The sequence below is a fragment of the Colobus angolensis genome, unplaced genomic scaffold, assembly GCF_000951035.1.
Source record: "Colobus angolensis palliatus isolate OR3802 unplaced genomic scaffold, Cang.pa_1.0 Scaffold16, whole genome shotgun sequence".
NCBI lineage: Eukaryota > Metazoa > Chordata > Mammalia > Primates > Cercopithecidae > Colobus > Colobus angolensis.
Window position 1 is genome coordinate 23,690,315 of NW_012114710.1, and position 8,783 is coordinate 23,699,097.

At 33.4% G+C, this 8,783-nt stretch overlaps 1 protein-coding gene across 1 annotated transcript in view; it reads left to right on the forward strand.

Annotated features, from left to right (window-relative positions):
• LOC105508351 (double-stranded RNA-binding protein Staufen homolog 2) overlaps positions 1-8,783 on the forward strand; it is a gene marked incomplete at its 3' end in the record, with an annotated part of 155,296 nt that overhangs the window by 70,160 nt on the left and 76,353 nt on the right. The window contains exon 6 of the mRNA XM_011937205.1: positions 7,467-7,602. Coding sequence (XP_011792595.1) covers positions 7,467-7,602 — 136 coding nt within the window. The remainder of the gene's footprint in view (positions 1-7,466; positions 7,603-8,783) is intronic.

The following is an 8,783-nucleotide window of genomic DNA, read 5'->3' on the forward strand; positions in this document are numbered from 1 at the left end:
AGCAGAACTCCATCTCAAAAAAAAAAAAAAGAAAGAAAATCTTGTTTAATGGAAGCTAATTTATTAGTCTTTTCCTTTATGGTTAATGCTTTTTTGGTGTGCCATTTAATACACCTGTGTCTCCTACAAGTTTATGAAGATAACCTCATACTGGTTTTAGAAGCAGTATTTTTAGATCTTTACAGTTTAGATCTACAATCTGTCAGGAATTGAGTTTAATGTATGATGTGAGGTAGAGTTCAATATTTTTCTTCATTTTAAAAATATATGGACATTCGTTTAATCCATCACCATTTATTGAAAAGATAGTCCATTCCCCTCTGCAGTATCGTGGCACCTTTGTTGTAAATCTGGTGACTGTAACTCAGTACCGAGAAGTAATAGGTCTGTGGAGGAAAGATCCAGTCTTGACTCCACAGTGTGTAGATGGGTCATAAAAAGAAGTTATATCCTAACAAGGAGTTAAGTTCATTTACAGCATGGTTGATCTGTTAGTAATAGGGAATATATTACAGAACTGTTTTGCTTTCTCCCTTTTATTTTTTTTTTAAACTATGGAAGTAATTTCAGATTTATATAAAATTTGTGGAAATAGTACATAGACTTCCCATGTATCCTTCACCTTTATTCTGCATTGATAGCATTTCTGAACCATCTGGGAATAAGTTGTAGACATGATGTCCCATTGCCCCTTAATATTTCAGTGTGTGTTTCTTAAGGACACGTACACTGTTCTATCAGGAAGTTAACTTTGATCCATATTACCATTTAATCCACAGACTCCATTTCAGATTTCATCCAAATCATCCCAAACCTAATCATCCCAAACCTTTACAGCTCCAGGATCTAATCAAAACCATCTGTTACATGTACTTAACATTTCTCTTCATTCCACTTCAATCTGTAACAAACAGTTCCTCAGTCTTTCTTACCTTTTATGACCATAACATTTATGAAGAGTACGGAACCACAGAGTTTGTAGAATGCCTCTCAATTGAGTTTGTCTGGTGTTTCCTCATGATTTATGCATTTTAGCGTGAATACCACAAAAATGACTTGGACTTACCTTAGTGCTTTGTATCAGGAGACACCTGAGATTGACTTGTCCCATTGGTGATGACTTTTGTCATGTGGTGAGGAGTAGGCCAGGCTTCTTTGCTGTAAAGTTAATTAATCCGTATGTTTTGTTATTGAATAGTAAATGATAAGTATTTTCTGAGGAGACATTTTGTGCCTGTATGTGTGTGTGTGTGTGTGTGTGTGTATATATGTATGTATAAATATTCTGCTCGTCATCAAGCTTTCTTTCGCCTTCCAGATTTAGCATCTGTTGATGATTCTTGTCTGAATCTGTTATGACCCTGAAGGTTGCCAAAGGGGGATTTTAAAAATTCCACTTTCTTTTTTATATTTGTTAATTGGCATTGTACCCAATTAACTTTTGTAACTTTTGCTTTTCCCTCATCTTTTTGTTTGCTTATTTATATCACTGTAGCCTCTTGGATTCCTGTTCTACTTACAGGTTTATAATTTGTTGCTATCGTTATCTATTTTGTTGCTTAAATTATTCCCAGTTTGGCTACTGGTACAGACCCTCCAATTGACTCTTTTGCCCTTTTGATATTTCTTCATCATGCTGTGGACATTTTTATTTTCGGGCATAATAAAGTGTTGCTAGGTCATCTTTTATTTTGCTTGCCCCAGCCTTGGAGCCAGCCATTTCTCCATGGAGCTCTGGTTTCTCAATTAATCACTGATTTCTCAGTTAATCAGTTTATTTATTCAGCAAATATTTATTCAGTGACTGCTATTTTCCTGGAATTTTTTTTAACTTTCTACAGAGCTGTTCTAAGTGTTAGTAACATGTTCCTTTTTGAAAACTAGTTGTAGCATTTTGTTTTACACGCCACATATAGGAATCTGAAATTCTTATGCACATTTGTACTCCTAATTAGCCTTTTTGTATTTATCACTGGTAAATATAGAAACTTCCTTTAATATATCTAAGAACCACAAAAAAAATTGATGGTGTGTTTATAGTGTCAACACAATAGCCTTGACCGGTAGAGGTGGTGCACCTTGTTATCCTAGCGCTTTGGGAGGCTGAGGCAGGAGGATCACTTGAGCCCAGGAGTTCAAGACCTGCCTGGGTGGCATAACAAGACCTTGTCTCAAAAAACAAACAAACAAACAAACCAAAAAACCCAAAACAAAATAACATTATAGCCTTATAATACACAAGACACCCTATGTGATGATTATCTTTATGAAGCCTGAATCCAACTCTCACACACTCAAAATAATAGTATTTAATGTTACTTGGAGGCATCTCATAGTTTGAAGTTACTCTGTAAATGTTTTCTATGAAAGCATTATTGTATATATAAAGTAGGTATGCACATGTGGGGGTGTCAGTCTAGTTCTGTGTGAAAGAGATGGAGATACTTTGCTCTAGGAGTTGGAAATCTTTCAGCATGGTTTTTGCTTTTCTGCTTCTCTTCTACTTTCCTTCACTAAGACCAGTTTGTAACATTTCTAAGAAAATGCACTGTAGTCTTCCTTTCTAATGAGGAATGTATATGAGGTTATTTATTTAAATGATATAAATACAACACTTTTACCTATTTTAAAATACAATTCATGGTATGAGTGGCAGACAGTACATCTCAACAGTGCATTCAAATCACCTCATTGGTGATTTTCGTACATATTTCTTATTTTGCCTTCCTTAAATGATGAAATCTTTCAAGCTTTTCGTTTTCTTATTTTTTCCCATTTGAATCTTATGCTATTTGTGACTATGTGATTATTGCAAAGTAGATTTCAAAGTGACATAAATCTTGGACAACAGATTAGCATGTTAATTATTAAACTGAAATCTTTATGAAATCTAAAAATTTTAACTTTTAAAGGCATAGACAGCTCTGGTGTTTAAAAAATACATTTGGAAAGCTGTTAGGCAGTTTCTAATAAAGTTAAACATAAACCTACTCTGTGACCCAGCATTTTTTTGTTGTTATTTTTTTTTTCCTCATCTAAAACTAAAAGACTTATTAAAGAATGTTCAAGGTAGCTTTATACATAATAGCTCCAAACTAGAAACAACCCAAATGTTCCATCAACACCAAAATACAAATCGTGGTATTTCATTCGGTAGAATACTATTTAGTGATTTTTTTTTTTTTGAGATGGAGTCTAGCTCTGTCGCCCAGGCTGGAGTGTAGTGGCGCAATCTTAGCTCACTGCAAGCTCTGCCTCCCAGGTTCACGCCATTCTCCTGCCTCAGCCTCCCGAGTAGCTGGGACTACAGGCACCCACCACTACACCTGGCTAATTTTTTGTATTTTTTAGTAGAGACAGGGTTTCACCGTGTTAGCCAGGATGGTCTCGATCTCCTGACCTCGTGATCCGCCCGCCTCGGCTTCCCAAAGTGCTGGGATTACAGGCATGAGCCACTGCACCCGGCCTGTTTAGTGATTTAAAAAGCTTAAAATACTAATATATGCAAACAAAATTATGTTGAGTGAAAGAAGCAAGATGGAAAGTGGTACATGTTTAGATGTGAAGAAGAGACAAACGAATCTATAATGCCTGAAGTCAGAATGGGTAACCTGGAAAGGTGGATATTGACTTGGAAAGAGGCTGAAGGCACCTTCTGGGTAATGGAAATGTTCATATCTTGATCTGACAGTAGTCATAAGTGTTTACATATGTACTAATTCATTGTGCTATATACTTAAGGTTTGTGCATTTTACTTAGCCTGCAGTAAAATTCTGTAAGAAAGAAAGAAAAAGAAAGAACAGAGAGTCTCTTTATGCTTGACTTTGATTTGCCGTTAAGTGTGTATATTAAATTAGGGATTTGGACTAATTGGACTTAATATTCATTAGGTTAACTTTTCTTTGCTGTTCTTCTTTCTTCCTCCTCGGCTATCTTCTTTCTTGCTTTATTTTTCCCTTTTTCCTCTTCTTAACCTTGATTTTATTCCTGATATTATACTCTTCAGTGCTTTTACATTAATTCTTTAGAAATGAAATGAGCAATGTGTTGACTCTTGATGAGTTGCTTATAATCTGGATGCCAATTTTACATTTGTGTCAGTCTCTGCCTCCCCTTGGCTGGTACTTTATGCTACCCCAGTTTCTTTGGTGCAGTAAGTGGACCCATTTTTGTATGTAATGAATGGGATCTTAAGTGTGTGGTACAAAGGCATGATTCAAATGAAATATTACAGAATTTACAATGAATTTCACTTCCTGTAAAAGCTTTATATTCGTCTGCATGATTTGTTAGAACATATGTACATATGTTTTACTAAATATGCTTTTGGTACTTAAAATATTTTGACATAATTTTACATTTTTAAAAAAATTATGGCATTTTTCGAATTTTACACAAGAGAATAAGATAGTGAATGTCCCTAGGACCCCTCACCAGCTTCAGCAATTATCAACTCACTGGGGCTGGCCAGTCTTGTTTCTGTTCTGTCTCTCCCTGGATTACTTTGAAGCAAATCTCAGATATATTACTTCATCTGTAAATGTGTCTTTAAAGATACATACTGCATTTTAAGATAACTGTTAAAAAACTAATCCCAATATCAAGCAAACAAAACAGTAACTCCTTAATAATAAAAAAAATCTAGAGTTCAGATTGACTCATTAAAATTAAAAAATTTTATGACTTTTAAAATTTTGACTCATTAAATTGACTTATTTAAATAAAATAAAATATTTTGACTCTTGACTCATTAAAATTGAGTTTTATTCTTATTGACTCATTAAAATTAAAAAAATATGTTTTTAGAGACAGACAGGTCTCGCTCAGTCACTCAGGCTAGAGTGCAGTGTTATGATCATAGTTCACTATAACCTCAAACTCCTAGTCTCAGGTGATCTCTTTGCCCCCTTCCCCCAACGCAGCCTCCCAAAGTGCTGGGATTATAGGCATGAACCACCACGTCTGACCTCGCTTTTTTCATAATTCATTTACTTAAATAAAGATTAAAATGAGGATTATTTATTACATTTGGTTGATAACATCTGTTTAGTTTGTTTAGTATTTTTAAGATATAGAATCCTTTGTCATCTTTATTTTTCTACATCGATTATTTGTTTAAGAAACCAGGTCACTAGTCCTTTAAAATTTCTATGGTTTTGCTGATGGTATACTTGTGGTGGTGTACGGCCTATTTACCTATGCCCTGTATTTCTTGTAAACGGATAACCTAGAGGCTATATAGATTCAGATTTGAAGTTTTTGGTAATTGTTTTATAGGTAGTTTTGTCTACTTCCTATTGTACTACATCAGAAGGCGTTTAATTTCTTGTTTTTATTTTGTGATTTTTAAGTAGATCAGTAGGTCCAGTTATCCTAGCCTGGTTCATCCATTATCCATGTTTCCCATAAAGTTCCCTAGTTGGTCTAATGGTTGTAGAAGCCTGCCGATGCTCATTGCTGAGAAGATCCATTATTTTATCAGTAGTTGCCAGAGGGGAGGGTCATTTCTTCTGCATTTATTAGCGGCAGTCCTTCTAGCTAACAGATGAAGAACATTTTCCTCATTATCTGTTTTCTCTGAGTTTGATTATTCTGTAAATTCAAGGTAAGTATTTAGTTCTTTCCCTTTATTTGTCAGTATCATGCTTGGGAAGCAGCCATTTCTTCAAGAATTGTTTTTTTTTTTTTAAAAAAGTGGGAAATGATAATGATAAAGCAAACTGGATTCTGGCCATCCTCATTGTTTAATGGATTGGTTATGGCTTTTAGGCCTCTTAAGTGGATATTTAAGCTAGGAAATACCTAGTACTTTTTTTTTTTCTTAAGAGAAAATACATCATGAATTCATTCTGATATTTTCAGTTAGGATTTAAGACTACAGGGTTTTATGTAATGTATTTGATTTTATATTTGTGTCTCTTTATACTAAAAATCTTTGTTTCTGACATTAATTCTTTAATCTATTTGTGTGTGTGTGTGTGTGTGTGTATATATATAATAATTTTATAATAGCAATTGCACTGAGACAGGGACACCAGTATGACTAACAGCATGAATACTGAAAACAGTTTATGATTTAATTGCAGGGTTTAAAAAGACTTTAGAATATGTGGTTATTTGACTGTATTTTAAAGTTATTTGAAATAATTATTTTTTGTATGATTAGGGCCACCAATCTGATTCACTATTGGCTTTTAATTGCTTCATTTTCTTTTTAGAGATTACGTGGTCTCCATTTCTATTTAATTTTATTTGACTTAAGTAAAAGCATATTACTTGTTACTCACAGTGTGATTACTGAAAACAGTTAAAGATTTTTTTTTTCTCTTTAGGATCTCATGGCTATTTTACAGTGTTTAAAGTCTTTTGAAATAATTCTCTCTGTGGTTAAGTCACTGTAGATAGATGTAGTTTCAGTTTTCTTTCGATTTTAGAGATTGCTCCCCCACCCCTTTTGGATGAAATTTTGATTTCTATAATTATGCAAAAATATCCATGTTTTCCAAATAAAATCTATGAAACAGTGTACATTCAGAGACACACAGCTTCCATTCCTAAGTAATTTTTTTTCCTCTTTTAGTTTTGGGTTTATTCTTTAAAAAAAGTAAGCAAATATGTATTTATATTTTCATTTTCACCTTTCTTAGACAAAAGATAATGTAAAGCACACACTATTTGTACCTTGCTTTTTTTCATTTAATATTATACCCTACACGGTTAAGGTATAATCTCTAAGGTACATTAAGTGAAATAAAGAAAAAAAAGCAAGGTTGTAGTAGTCTTTCTCCTTTATAGCTGTTCAGTGTTTTATGCTATGGACGTTTATATAACTGTTGCTGCATTGATGGTTGTTTGGGTTGTTTTCAGTCTTTTGCTTTTATCGGTAATGCTGCTTGTACGTATCTTTAATATTTGCTAGGAATACATTCGATGACATTTTCGTTTCAGGAAGCATTGCTTATATTTACTCTGTTTTGTTGGTTATAGAAAAAATTCAAAAAGCTCTTTTCATTAGATAAGTCCAAGAACCACTGATGACTTTATTGCCAATGCTTAGTTATTTAATTACGAAAGTATAAATTAAAATATTCACAGATGATGTTTTTAATGATTAAATACATGCAAGCTTTCTGGGGTAAGTAATGGTGAAGTTCAGTACTTTAAAAAATAATATTCACGGTTAGCAATCTAAGAATCTTCTTTTTACTATGTTTTAATAGTAGTGATTGCACACTCAATTTTGTTGTCATTAATGTACAGAAAACATTGCAAAATCCCAAGATTTTATTAGAAGTGATATTCTTGGTTTTTTACTTTGTTTATGCAGTTTCTTAGAAAATCATACAGGTGGTCCATCCATTCTTACCTTCTTCCATGGTAATTAGGCATAGTATAAATATAACTTGCATGTTTTATTGTGAAGATATTTCACTTGTGTGCCTTTAATGTTTTTTTTTTTAAACAGGCAGTATAACTCCAACTGTGGAACTGAATGGGCTTGCTATGAAAAGGGGAGAGCCTGCCATCTACAGGCCATTAGATCCAAAGCCATTCCCAAATTATAGAGCTAATTACAACTTTCGGGGCATGTACAATCAGAGGTTTGTATGTCTTTTTTGGTTTTGTTCTTAATTATTATGCATGTTGTAAAAGTTTCTCAAACTCAGAAGAATATTTTCATTGTAAATCTAATTGACCTTGGGCATTTTGCATGGAATTTAGATAAAGCAGGTTCACAAGGAATAACTTAAAAAAGTAATAATAACTTTAAAAAACCCAGTTTTCAGGAACTAGTTTTTTTTTTTTTTTTTTTCCCCTACCCCTACAAACGTAAAAGATCTGAAGGAACTAGTTTTTATTGTGTCATGAGGGCCCTGTATTTGTTGCAGGGAAGACCAAGTCTTAAAGTCATTTCACAGTTTATAGTGTTGACTTCCCAGTGGACTTTCTCATTCATTTACCAAGCAGAGCTCAGTTTTTTTCTTGATTTGTCTAAATACATTAATGAACATGAATGTTTGTAATTTATAGAGAAAAAAGAAAAAATGTAAATAATGTAATCCTAGAATTTGCTACCTTTTATATTTTCATGTACTTTACATTCTTTTTTCTTTGCATTTAAATATATTTAATCAAGTTGAAGTTGTTCTTTATGTGCAATTTTTGTAGTACTTTATGAAGGTGTGATAGACATACAGTAAAATGTACAAATCTTAAGTATACCTCTTGATGACTTTATGTATATATGTATTTATACTTTATTTGATGACTTTTTACATACATATTATCCTCATGTGATCACCACTCAGATCAAGATACAGAATGTTCCCATCACCTCTGAGAGTTTCCTCAGACCTCTTTGTCCTTGGCACACCCTTCTCCCAGAAATAATCACTCTTTTATTATCATCGACTAGTTTTTTGCCTGTTGATGAACTTTTTATAACTAGACTCATAACAATATTTATGTGCGTCTGGCTTTTTTTACTTTGTATAATGATTTTCTTGTTTTGGGATTCATCCATGTCGCTTATATCTGGGTTTTGCCCTTTTTTATTGCTGGATAGTGTACTTTGTATGGATATATCATAATTTGTGTATCTTGTATATGTAATGCAGTGCTCTCTTTTCACTTAATATAGTGGCCATTTGTCAAATATTTAAGAAGTTTCTTTTTTCTTTTTTTTTTTTTGAGACGGAGTCTCACTCTGTCACCCAGGCTGGGGTACAGTGGTGTGATCTTGGCTCACTGCACCCTCTGCCTCCCTGGTTCAAGTGATTCT